General features: G+C 32.8%; 1 protein-coding gene across 1 annotated transcript in view; it reads left to right on the forward strand.

Annotated features, from left to right (window-relative positions):
- Window positions 1-13,868, forward strand: part of MRPS35 (mitochondrial ribosomal protein S35) — a 35,329-nt gene that overhangs the window by 14,858 nt on the left and 6,603 nt on the right. The window contains exons 5-6 of the mRNA XM_033118561.1: window positions 5,065-5,174; window positions 6,845-6,914. Coding sequence (XP_032974452.1) covers window positions 5,065-5,174; window positions 6,845-6,914 — 180 coding nt within the window. The remainder of the gene's footprint in view (window positions 1-5,064; window positions 5,175-6,844; window positions 6,915-13,868) is intronic.

Below are 13,868 nucleotides of genomic sequence, written 5' to 3' on the forward strand. Positions count from 1 at the left end.
TTTAGTGTGTACGTGCCTCTAGTGTTCAGCCTCTATATGTGAGATTGGATTTTAGTTTGTGATAATAGCTTATATTGTGTCAATGATGTATCCTATTTCTAGTTTACTAGCATTTTTGACATGATCTCTTGAGTTATTAAAGTAATGAATTATTTTAAAAGATTTTCAATTACTGAAATATTTCTGAACCTTCATCAGTTTATGGTATGTCATTCTTTTACTCTACCACTGATTTGCTTTGTTAGCGTTTTATTTAGGAACATTTGTCCTAATCTCATGTTGCATTGGAGAAAACCAGCTCCCTTCTCTCACTCACCAGGGGGCTTGTCACACGCCATTGCAGGTCCCAGTGTCTGTCCTGGTAACGTCTAAGTTAGTATTTGAAACCACTGTTAGTTTCCTTTGTTAAAGGAGTCTTGATATACTTGCTGTATGTTTTTTACACAGCAGTCATGGGGCAGTTACCTGATAGATTTTTTTAATTTAACTTTTTATTTCAGACTACTTTTTGATTTAGAGAGAAGTTTCAAGAATAGTACAGAATTCCCGTTTCACACAGAATTTCTCCTGTTAACATCTTACATTACTATGGTACATTTGTTATAACTAATGAATCCATTTTGATACATTATTAATTAAAGTCCATACTTTATTTGGATTTTCTTACTTTTTACCTAATGTTCTTTTCCTGTTCAGAATCCCATCCAGGATACCACATTATATTTAGTCAGTACATCTCCTTAGGCTCAAGTTGGTGATGATGATTTCTCAGAATTTTCTTGTTTTTGATGACTTTGGCAGTTTTGAGAAGTACTAGTTATATGTTTTGTGGACTTTCAGTTTAGATTTGTTGATGTTTTTCTCATGGTTAGACTTGTGTGTGTTTTGGGGAGGAAAACCTCAGAAATAAAGTGCCATTCTCATCACATCATATTATAGCAAAGGTATAGGCTCCTACCATGAGTTACCAGTGAGGGTGTAGCCTACCTGGATTGTCTGGCGGAGACAGTGTTTGCCAGTTTTGTTCACTATAAAATTACTCTTTCTTCCTTTCCGTACTGTACCCTCAGAAGGAAGTCACTGCACAGCCCACTCTTGAAGGGTTGGGATTTATGCTCCACCTCGAGGGAGAAATGTTACGTAAATTATTTGGAATTCTTCTGCATGGAAGATTTGTCTATTCTCCATTTATTTAGTTAATCATTTATGTTAGTATGGACTCATGGATGTTTACTTTATTCTTTGGGTTATAATCCAGTAATACGTTATTTATTTTGTTGCTCAAATTGTTCTGGCTTTGGCCATTGCGAACTCTTTCATTTGGCTCCTCTGTTCCTTTGCTGTGCCCCCTCATTTGTTTTTTAAATACTTCTTTATTTTTTGGCACCTTACACAATACTTCAGGCTCATCTTATTTATATATTCCCTGTCCTAGTCTTAGCTGTTTCTCCAGGATGCCCTGACTAATGTAGTTTTGATTTATCTGTCCTTGGAGGATGACTGCACATCTTTTTAAGGTACCTTCTAGGACCCTCAAAAAATTAGTTTTTGTACGCCATGTAGTCTGTATTTTAAATCAGAACATTACAGTTATAGTGCAAAAATAGGTTGAAAATCTCTGCAACCATTTTTACATTATATGCTAACAAATAGACAGACTTTAATTTCTAGAACTTTTTCAGTGATACAGCCATGATTGATTTGTAATTTTCTTTTTTTGCCAAGTTTTGGTATCAGGATTGTGCCATCTTTATGAAATGAATATATGAGGCTTTCCAGCCTTTTTTAATTCTATAGAGTAATTTAAATATCATAACATATTTATGTGTTTAGAGAGATTGAAAATATTTTAAAATCACAGAAAATAATACATGTTACTGTATAAATTTTAGAAAGTCTAGGTAAGCAAAGGGAAAAAGAAAAAAAAATTCTGTTGTGTTGACATCATTCATTCTACTGACAGGTTAATACAAAGTGCTTACGGAGTGATAATACCTGATACACTTTTAAGAACCTAATAAATCTTACTTCTTTTTAATAATAATGATAACTACAACCAACAGTTGTTGAGTTCTGTGCTTTATGATAAAAAAATCTCTGAACTCAGAGTCAAGAAACCAAAATTTTGCCTTACTTTTTATGGACCTTAGTCTTCAGTACTAGAATATAGACATTTAAAGTTCCTTCTAGTTTTAAGTTTGCTATTTCATTTCACAAAAAAATAATCGCATTGCTTTATTTGAAGTATGCCACCAGATACCACTATGTCATGCTATCACGTCTTGTCTTCTTCTTGTCACCATGTGATACCTGCATCGCTCCTTTGTATCTTTTCCTCCTGACTCACGTCTGCCCTTTGGGATTTATTTGACTGTACCCACTGGCTGTCGAGGCTCAGTGGTGGTGTCCTTAATGGTGTCACATAGTTCAAGGCCATGATTTAAGCACTATTTGGAAGGTAATCAAATATTATTTAAAGATACTCAAATTTTTAAATTCAGGAAAGACGATACATTTTTCTTGATAGTCGTAAAAGTAGTTCAGAATGAAAAACAGCTTAATATTTGGATAGGACTTTAAAAGTTCTTTCTTCTATTTAATTTCATTTATTCCTGACAAAAGTCCTGTGACTCCTTTCTGTTTTATAAATGAGGAAACACAGGAAGATCAATTGATTTGTTTAAGGTTAGTTAGCCAATAAATAGCAAATCTAACCCAAAAAATCAAATGCAATTCTTATGTGTAATACCAGAGTTTTTTAACTGCACTACAGTTGTAAATGGAGAAAATATTTCACACATTTAGACATTTCTCAATTTATGTAGCTCTTTTAAATATGGGCATTTGAAGATACATAATGACCCTATCCTCCTATGATGTGAAATGTCAATATTGTTTTGGGGGTAATGTACAATATTGATTCTTTGAAATAATGGCAATTTAAAAGTCAAAGTATTCTTCCTTAGACAGTGAATGCCGCTCAACTTCAAAGTCAGATTATTAGTCAAGGTTAAAGACTTCAGTTTTGCAGTGCCTTTGAGTACTAGCAGATGGCGTGAGTGCACCACACAGCTGTGTCTGAAATTTTTATGAGTTTCTGGCATAAACTCTATATAATTTTTGAACATTAAACTGTTAATGTAAACATGAGATTTAAAACAGTTTTTGCAATAATGATCAGCATTGCTGCATTTTTTTTTTTACTACGTCTTACATAAAAAGCTAGAACACAAATTTTTTAAATGACAAATTTTTAAATTTATTGTTAAAAATCATGATTTCATTAAAGGGAACATCTCTACATTCTCACTATTGTAATGTAATTTATTTTTTCTTTCTGCTGTATTATGCATGTGTACATATTTTCATAATCATAACGTAGGTACATTTTATCATTTTCTGGTAAGTAATTCTTCATATTGTTAACAATCAGGGTTATCATTAAATTGCTTATTTTATCGATCAAGCTGATAACCTGGTTGTTGTTGGTACATATTTTTTCCAGGGGACTGTGGTAATTTATATTTTCATCAACATATGACCATTCTATTGGATTGATACTTAATAGTCAATGTTCTTACTACTTATGTTTTTTATGAGTGCATTTATATTTATTTGTTTTCTATTTTCTCTAATTCAAATAAAAATTCACAGTGCTTAAAAAAATATATATCCTCCCTTATTTTCATTTATGTATTCATTCAGCAAATACATATTGCATGCTTTTTAAATGCTAGGCCATTGCCAGGAACAAGACAGACATCTTTCTTACCCTTAAGAGTTTGTCATCTAGTGGGAAAAATGGAAAAATAAATAAGCTCTTAAGCTATGGTGTCTTGAGGGAAGTGCAGAGATATTAAAGCTAGAGAGAAGTGGATGAGGTTTCAAAATCTTACCCTTTTTTTCTTCCTCATACAGTTATGACTCCTTCATGTTCTCCATGGAAAAATAATCTGTGGTTTATATTATTTAAATATATTCTAGTGTCTAGCTTATTTTCCTATGCCAAGCCTATTTATCTCTAGATAATAATACCTTTAGCAGTGCCACAATTCTCTGTAAATAAAAATGTGTTTATTTAGTCCAGCATTCCCAAAATGTGCTTTAAGGAAGACAGATTCCATGAATTGTCTCTTGAAAAGGAGAATCTGAGGTCAAGTAAATTTGGGAATCATTACATAACAACCTTTCATCTTGAAATTTCAGAATGCTCATTAGCATATTACCTCCTCTAAGGAATCCTGCCATAAAGAACCTAATTTAACTCAACATTTCCTGAATGTTTTCAACAGAAATAGCCTTTTTAAAAGAACGTATTCTAAAGAGAACTGACTCTGGGTGGTGAACACATAATGTGATGTCTTATAGAATTGTACACCTGAAACCTATGTAACTTTTACTAACAGTTGTCACCCCAATAAACTTTAATTTTTTAAAAAAAGAACGAATTCTATTCAGTAAAAATAAAATAAATCACTTTTACTCAAAATATTTTAATTGACAAAAAAGAAAATAATTATTTCTTCTTAGCAGCCTGTGGGACTAGTATTAACATTTTGAGAAATGTTGAGCTGAATTATTTCAAGTGTTTTGATCCTTTGATGCTATATTCCAGCCTCCCTGAGAGATCTGTAGCTTTAAAAATAAGTGCAATGATACGGGCCTCATGATCTCATGGTAGACATTTCTTAAAGTCCTTATGTTTTATCCATTTATTCCTATATTCCAGCTTTACTAATACCAATTGAGTTTAATTCTATTAGTCCTACTCATAAGCATCCTAATTTCATTTATTTAAGAGACATGTCATTGATTCTTTCAGGAAAGATACTAATGCCCAGAATGTTCAGAGAACTCCAAACAGTTCGCTCCCTCTCCCTTTTTTTCCATGAGTAAGATCAAGCTTCATAATGCATGCCAGTTGCTAACTGTATAGAAACGAGTTTGAAAAGGTTTCCTTTTGCTCATTTTAATGTTACTTTAAATAACATTACTACTGTTTTTTCATTAAGTGAAGTATATGAAATAATTCTTTTCAAATATTTTTTTTCTTGTATTTTTAAGGTTAAACTTTCCAGTTTGAATTTAGATGATCATGCAAAGAAGAAACTTATTAAACTTGTAGGAGAGCGATACTGCAAGACCACAGATGTGCTTACCATCAAGACAGATAGGTAAAGAAAGAAAAGTTCAGTAGATTGGTCACAAGTGTTACTTTATTGTCCTCCAATCCCCTGGCAGTCCTTTTTAGGACATGACATTGAAAATATGGATAGCCTTTTATATCAACATATATTAACTTATTTGGTCAAAGAGGTTGTCTAATTTATATTTTTAATATCCTCATACTAGCCTACTGTTGCTGTGATCTTTATATACATGAAGAAGCTTGCCTTGAGTTAAATTATTGCTGTTATTTTTAACTTTGATTTTAACATACCCATGTATGTAAAATTCAGGGAAGATGTTAGAAGAAAGCGAAGTATGATTTGCTAGAGATTAACGCTTCAACAGGTTTTTACAAAATCAAAGTATATAAAAATCTTACAGTTCTCAATTAAAATTATTGAATATGGAAATTTAATGTGTCAAGGTACTTTTATATAAGCAGAATTTCAGTGCTAGCATGGAAGTTCATAAAAGCAATATTAAAATTATCTTATGTGCATTTTTAATTTAGGTCATTTGAGATAAAGAAAGGTTATTGGTATGTTTATACTAAATGATTATTTTATTTCTAGAATTATACTTTGGTTGTTTCCAGATTATCTCAAAATATAAAAGACCTGCCTTTGGAGAAAAGCAAGTGGGCAGATATCCTCTCTCCCTCCCTATCACAGTTTCAAAAAATTTGGAGGTGTCAGTATCGGTTAGGTTTTATATCCTACTTATTGGTCAGAAGAAGAAGCATGACACATAAGAGGGCAACAGTGTGAACATGGGAAAAGCTTGGGAACCATAATTTCAGATTATTACTGTTTGAGAGGAAAATATATTTGAAAAATATTAGAAATATTATTTTTACTATCTTTAGAAAACGTGAAATAATGTTGTGTTTTTAGTTTGTGCAAGTTAAAAACTATCTTTAAAATGTTATTTACAGTTCTCTAAGTATCTGATTATGTTGCTGTTTTTCCTACGTTTACAAGTGTCAGTGTGTGTATATGTTTTATGGTAACAACTATTTAGAGTAGAGAACTGTTAAACCTAAGTATAGAATAAACAGACTACAGTTAAAGTCATTTGTTATATAGTCTTTATTTTATACTTAAAGAAATTGGAAGTAATTGCTTCCTTTTCTTATTTTATTAACCTGAAAACTAAACATGCCATCTCATATATATGTACAAGTTTACCTAACATTAGGTCATTAGTTCTATTAAATACAACAGCAGCAATACATCATTGTATAGTGTAGCTCATTTTTAAAAGAATTGACTCTGGGCAAATCGAGGTAAACATTTAGATTAGCATCTATCATTGGTCTATCTCTACATTTAAAATGAACTCAGCAGATATGATCACACCATCCAGCAGACTCTTAGCCCGGAGAATGCAAAGGGCAATTTGGATTGGACATAATCATGTTAAAAATAGCAGAAAGCTATTATCAGATACAAATAACTCCATTAGTTATGAAAGCAAAGAGATTCTACTCTAAATGAAAATTAAAAGTTTTCAATGTCTTTAAGTAGTTCAATATCTTATTCTAAGAACAGAATTTTCCTAAAGCAGACGAAGAATACCTGAATATTAGTTATTCTTTGTATTTAATATTTGTATATTTTGTAAATAATTCTATGTACTGAATTTTTAGAATTTTGACTTGCTCTCTTTCTTGAAGGTGCCCTTTAAAGAGACAGAATTATGATTATGCAATGTATCTGCTAACAGTTTTATACCACGAGTCTTGGGTAAGTGACTGTGTGTGAATGTTTGATCATTATGTCAGTCTAATTCAGATGATTGTGTAACCTTTCAAGACAGTACTCAGTCACTTGTTTAATGAACCATTAGGTACACTAAGGATGTGTGAAATGTTATAGATAGTTTCTACTGACATTGAAAATAAAGATCTTGAAATAGATTATTCAGCCCACCTTTGGACCGTACAGAAATTACATGACTAAAATGTCTTTAAAATTCAGAGTTTCTGACTTTGGTTGGAAAATTCATAATTTTTAGCTTTTTTTGTTTATGTGACTTTGGCTGAAAATTGTCAAAGTTATGGAAGAATAACTGTCATCTGTATAACTTGAGAATTTACAATTCATCCTGTTATTCAAGTAAATTGCAGAACAAAGCCCCAGAACTTTATAGGAAGATATTCTAAATTTCTATTAAAATGTTTAGTTAACACATAGCCTTTCATGTATACATTTCACTGGTACACATTAGAGACAAGTAAGGGCAATTATTTAAATAGTATTAAAAATAGTCTTGTGTCTGACTGAACTTATTGAGTTTTAGGATAAGCATACATATTTATAAGGAAGTTTTTGCTACGCTTGAGCATCAACTCATCTGATTTTAAAGCTGGTAACTTACATGTTTAGGTAACTCAGAGTTTTAAATATTATTTTTAAAAAATCAGAATAATATCAGATATGCATACAAACTAAATTTTTTGTAGCTTGCCCAACATAGACATGGATCTCAATAGCATTTCATATTAGGAGCATTTGAAGGAATGGAGATAGATGGAGAAAGAGTCACTCACTTGAGATGTTCAGAGAGCTTCATATGAAAAAGGGGTGAGGTTTGCTTTTTATGACTTTTGGGGATACGACAAGGTAGAAGCAATAATGAGATGGACTTCAATTCACTAAGTAAAAACTTTCTAAGAGCCATCTGAAGATGGAATAGCCTACTTTAGTAGGTAGAAACTGGTCCATTGGCTACTGAGTTGGGGATATGTAAAAGGAACACAACTTAATGGATAGGTAGTTGCATTAGGTAGCCTTTGGAACCTCCTGTCTATGACATATGCATTCTGTGAATGCATGCAGCCATTCTCTGTACTGCTCACATCATTTATTGATATTAATAAAACCGTATAGCACAAGTGGAAGATAAAAGAAAATAAAACTTTGTCACAAGGTTAGTAAAGAACAAAAATAGTAGCTAGTGCTTTTCTTCTTTTGAAGTATTCTAATTATCAAAATTCATCCAGATTTTCTAGTTCCTGGCTTTAGGAACAGCATCATAGTAGCAGTTAATATTTCTTTCCTGTCAATTGATTTTTATAAATGCCTTCGGCTTAAGGTAATTAAGTTCCCTTTTGAACCAGCAACATGGCTGAATTAGCTACAGCGCTATGGCTGCTGCTTACAATAAAAGCCAGTTTTGAGACTCTTATTTTGCCAACAGCCTGTAAAATGAATGTGCCCCAGAGGAAATGATAGGCATAAATAAATTCAGTGACAGTTGACTTACTGGATTCTTTTTGTGGTTCCATGACATAGTATCCAAACAAGCTTGTATTCTGGATTCACACAAAAAACCTTTGATCTTTTATGCTAATTACTTTGATGCCAGAGAAAGTAACCACATGCTTCTGTTCTAAACAGATATAATTCAAGAATTCTTATATTAAATTTGGCTCTTGATTCTTTCTAAACAAGTACCATCGGTGAAGAAGCTTTAACGGCAGATGAGCCGTGAAATTTTGCTGAGCTGGTGGAACAGAATTTTTATTGAATTGAAATTATGTTTTTGCTTCACCAGCATGAAATTCATACTTGAAATTGATGTTACCCCCGATGTTTAATCAAATATTTAGAGAGCCCCTTTTCAAACCATCCTTTATTTTTTTACACTAGTTTCAAAGCCTTTAATAGGTAAAAGCTAAGCTTTCCTTAACTTCTTAGCTTTCCAACCTTTCAGTGGAGTGTTGAGAGGAAAGTAGTAGTTTTATTTAGCACACAGTACTGAAATTGTGCTCAGTATGAGGAAGTTACTGTTGTGTGCTCTTCAAAACAGGTTTATCGAAGTAGACTTCAAAAGACAAAGACTTCACCAAGCATAGACTTCAGGCATAGAGGCTTGGTAATGCTTCAAAGAATGATTATTGCAGTGCTAGGAAGATAATAAGAGACAGATATACACTAGACCATTTATCCTTTAGCAGTTCAAAATGCAAAGAGACTTGTAGAAATTTGTTTTAACATTCCAGTATTATACATTGTTAGCATAGGAGTGAATTAAGTTTTAACCTTTGGAACCATACAGACCTGTATTTGAATCCATTTCTTGTTATTTGTGTAGGCTGGGTTGGCCAGTTAACCTCTGAGGCCTAGTTTTGGATGGATCAAGGAGAATTTACATGAAATGTCTGGCAAATAGTGGGCTCTCAGTACATGGTGGCTGTTAATATTGTTCATACTTAAATAAAGAAAGATTAATCTTAGAAGTTTAAATTCATTTATATTTATTCCCAATTTCTGTATACAGTTTACATTTAATCTGACAGAGACTAAACAGGTAGTCAGATCAGTGCCCTGTTGTACTTAAATTTTTAGAACATGTGTGCTACTCACATTCTGACATAACTGATAATAACAAAACTTCCTAAATTTTAACTATTGCATGGTATTCTTTAAACCTTCCACAAGTGATTTGGTTAGGAAATGATTAGATGAAACATTTTGCAGTGACTTGCACAAAAGGTAGACTAAAACACAGACCCTAGAGGAAAGAGAAAAGCACTTGCTTTAGAAAACACAGAGATCTGAAATCAAAGTCTAAGTGTTCTTGGATGATTTTGATATTTAAGTACTAATGGTTGCTTTTCTAAATTTGAAGTTTTGGCTGTCTTATTTGGATTTTATGGTAGTCCTATTGCTAGTCAAAAATATATCTAGCTTTATAATGAAATGGTTCTGAAAAAGTCATATAACAAAATATTCTAAGTTGGATAATTTTACACTCACTAAACGGATTCATTTTTAAAGGGGACTTTGTTGCAAGTATTTCTGATTAAAAAAAAGAAAGAGTCCTTTTGCAGAGCCATAATCACTATTTGGTTTATGGTTTCATTATGATTGTGTGTGCTCACATACACATCCGTTACCAGGTTATATTAGAGAACGCTTGAACAATGTTTGTTATTTTGTTTAATCTTTCTCGTGTTCAACAATGATTTTGTTTTTATGTACAAGGTACAGTGATAAGTATTGGTAGGACTGTCAAAATAAATGAGCCTTGGCCTTTATTTCTGGAAGGAATTGATATTTATAATATACGAAGAGTCCAAAGTTATACACAGATTTTTGATCGCAGGGGTTGGAGAGTGTCAGTATCCCTGACCTCCACATTGTTCAAGGTTTCGCTATGTAGTAGAGGTAGGAACGTAGTGCTGTGAGAGGCGCAGGCAAGGATTCGTTCTCCTTGGAAGCTTCACAGAAGTGGTGACTGGTTTTGGAAGATGAGTAGGAGTGTGCAGTGAGAGACGTGGGTGAAGGAATCTCTAGGCCTTGTGAGTTAACAGAAGAGGCAGAATTTGGTGTGGCCAGTGGATAAGACTAACAGGGTAGAGGTAGGAGATGAGCCTGGAAAAATTACATCTGACCCAGATTGTGAGCAGGTTGTATGGTTTATTTACAGAATGTAAATTTGTATCCAGAGGGCAACATTGGGTTGATGTAGCATTTTATTAATTATTTGAAAAGGCACCTTTTTCACTGTTTTAGTGTTTATGAAAGAGTAAACCATCCTTATGGCAAATATCAAGTGTGCCTTCATTAAAATGAAATTTTTATTGGTTGATGGGCAAATGTTTACTGGTTGCCTGTTATTTGCTAGGTGTTGTTGGATATGGAGGTTAATACATAAGGAGAAAAACATCATCTCTTCCATTGAGGAACACTAATTGGTTTAGTAATAAATATTACAAAAGTGTTGTAAAGATTGTGTAATTTGCTACTTGCTTTTTTATTCTTCTCTACGGATATATTTCTTATATATTCTTTAAGGCTTTAATTGATACCTGCTTTGAGCCTCTTTTTTTAAATTGACATATAATTGGCATATAACATTAATTTCAGATGTGTAACATAATGGTCGCATATGTATATATTGCGAAATGATTACAATACATCAAGTTAACATCCATCACTACACAGTTACAATTTTTTTTCTTGTGATGAAAACTTTTAAGGTACACACTCTTAGCAACTTTCAGATATATAATACAATATTATTGAGTGTAGTCACCATGCTGTACATTACATCCCCATGGCTTATTTATTTCATAACGGGAAGTTTGTATGTTTTGACCATCTTCACCCATTTTGCCCACCCCCTTTCCCCCAACCTTTGGCAACCACCATTCTGTTCTCTGTTTCTATGCATTCAGGTTTTGGGGTTTGTTGTTGTTGTTGTTTAGATTCCACATATAAGTGAGATCATACAGTATTGGTCTTTCCTTATTTCACTTAGCATAATGCCATCAAGTCAAGGTCCATCCATGTTGTTGCAAATGGCAGGGTTTCTTTTTATGGCTGAATAATATTCCATTGCATGCACCCATTGATGCACACTTGGGTTGTTTCTATGTCTTGGCTGTTATAAATAATGCTGTAATGAATGTGGGGGTGCAGGTACATTTTTGAGCTAGTGTTTTCGTCCTTCAGAAAAATACCCAGAAGTAGAATTGCTGGGTCATATGGTAATTCTATTTTTAATTTTTGGAGGAACCTCCTTACTATTTACATAGTGGCTACACCAATTTATATTCCTATCACACAGTGCACAAGGGTTCTCGTTTCTCTACACCCTCACCAACACTTGTTATTTCTTGTCTTTTTGATAATAGTCATTCTGAGAGGTTAAGGTGATATCTCATTGGAGTTTTTATTTGCATTTTTCTGATGATTAGTGATGTTGAGCACCTTTTCAGGTACCTGTATAGCCCTCTGTGTATGTCTGATCAGATTTTCTGCCCTTTTTTCAGCTGGGTTTGTTTTTTTGCTATTGAGTTGTATGAGTTATTTCTATGTTTTGGATATATTTGAGTCTCTTATTCTTTGTGTAGCTCCTACTTTGCATAGATAGCAAGTTACACTGTTTTATTTTCTATACTGGTCACTAGGGCACTGACTACAGACAGTTTGTCTTATTGGTCCATGTTCTGTGGTCTGTTTTTCATGACTGTTTTTGTTGTTCCATGTATATTTTGTCTAACTAATTGTAAGGCCCTCATTAGCATGCATCTGAATTTTATTGTATTTTGTTCTTCAGAATATCTAGGTCAGTGCTTGGTAAGAACACTAAAAGTTTAATAACAGCTATTGAAACATTATCCATTCTTTTGGATACCCATAAATAGACTTTTGAAGTAGGTTTTCAACTTCATAAGTAAGTTGGCAAAGTAACAAATAAAATCCCTTTTCAGTAATATAAAATATAGCATCCTTGTTAGGCATTAGCAATAATGAGCTTACTGGTATATATTATTAATGATCTATTAATAAAATTATTATGTTCAATTTTTAAGAAACACCTTTACTAATATTATTAACCAATGTCACCCCAAGAAATTTAATGAAAAAAGAAAAAAATACCTTAGGAATAGTTGGAGATACTTGATTTTCATGAATGTATGATTTGGATTATGTGTAGATCAGGTTTGTTTTTGAGTATATATTTTTTCAAATATTTAAATGAAAATATTCCAGTTCTACATTATTTTGTAAGGTCTTTACAAGTGTTTACTTCTGCGAGTTTGTTTCACGATGCTAATTTATTTTTGTCAATGTTAATAGAATTTGTATTCTAGAAAAATATTGGCTACTCCTAGTAAGATGCATCTCTTTAACGTGAAATGTTTTTATGCATAAAATTGCATATAAACTAATTATGCATTAAAACTAATATTACATTGTTTAGTAAAGAAACAAGTAGCAGCCAAGAGTGCTTACATGCAGCCTTTTACTTGATTACAGACAAATGGCACATCTGGCCTTGTTTTCAAAGTGGATCTGTGGTGTTGCTCTGAGAGTCAACTGTGCCTCCGTCTCTGACTTTCTTTTTTACCTCTGTGCTGCTTCAAATGACCACCTTGGATAAATATATTAACAAAAGGAAACCAAAATGGTGGGAGTTGGGGAAGAGTTGTTCCATTTTTTTTTTAAAGTGCTTTAAAATAGTATGTCTGTTTTTTTTAACACAAAAGCTTTTAGTGTGGCCACCCATTTTAAATCCGTGCTAACCTTGAAGATCAGGAATCAATAAAATTTATGTTAGTCTCTTCATTATCATTGAGAAATTAACACTTAGAGGAAAGATCAAGTACTTTGCCCAGTTAACAAAGTTTATTAGTGGGAAACCTCAGGCCTAAACTACAACTTCAAAGTTTTATATTCTTTCTTTTCCGTGGTATCGCAATATTTAGTTTTGTTCAACTTTGACTTCTATTATAAAATATTATGAAATAAAAGAGATGAAATCAAACCTGAACTTTAGCTGCTCATTTGCTATCTTTTCAAACTTAACAATTGACTAATTGAACATCTATCTCCATAATCTGTTTAGAGCTAGGGTTGCATCAGACTCACCTGGCTAACTTTTTTTAAACTACAGATGCTTAGACTGTATGGGATGAAAAGCTCTAGCAGTGAGACCCAGGCATTTTGTATTTTAACAGCTCCACAGATGATTCTGATGCTGAGCTCTGATTTATTAGCGACCCCAATGTTTGAGTGTCGCTAATAAAGAAATTGGTTAGAAGGTTGGTATCTCTCTTTCAAGACAGTTTTTGTATATGTATCTAGTATCAGAGCTGAGGGTGCAGGATGGGAATTCGAACGAGAGGCCAAGAAAATGGAGGGATTTGTCTATCATACACACAGATTTTTTTGAGTTGATGT

Source organism: Rhinolophus ferrumequinum, chromosome 10 (assembly GCF_004115265.2).
Source record: "Rhinolophus ferrumequinum isolate MPI-CBG mRhiFer1 chromosome 10, mRhiFer1_v1.p, whole genome shotgun sequence".
NCBI classification, from domain to species: Eukaryota; Metazoa; Chordata; class Mammalia; order Chiroptera; family Rhinolophidae; genus Rhinolophus; species Rhinolophus ferrumequinum.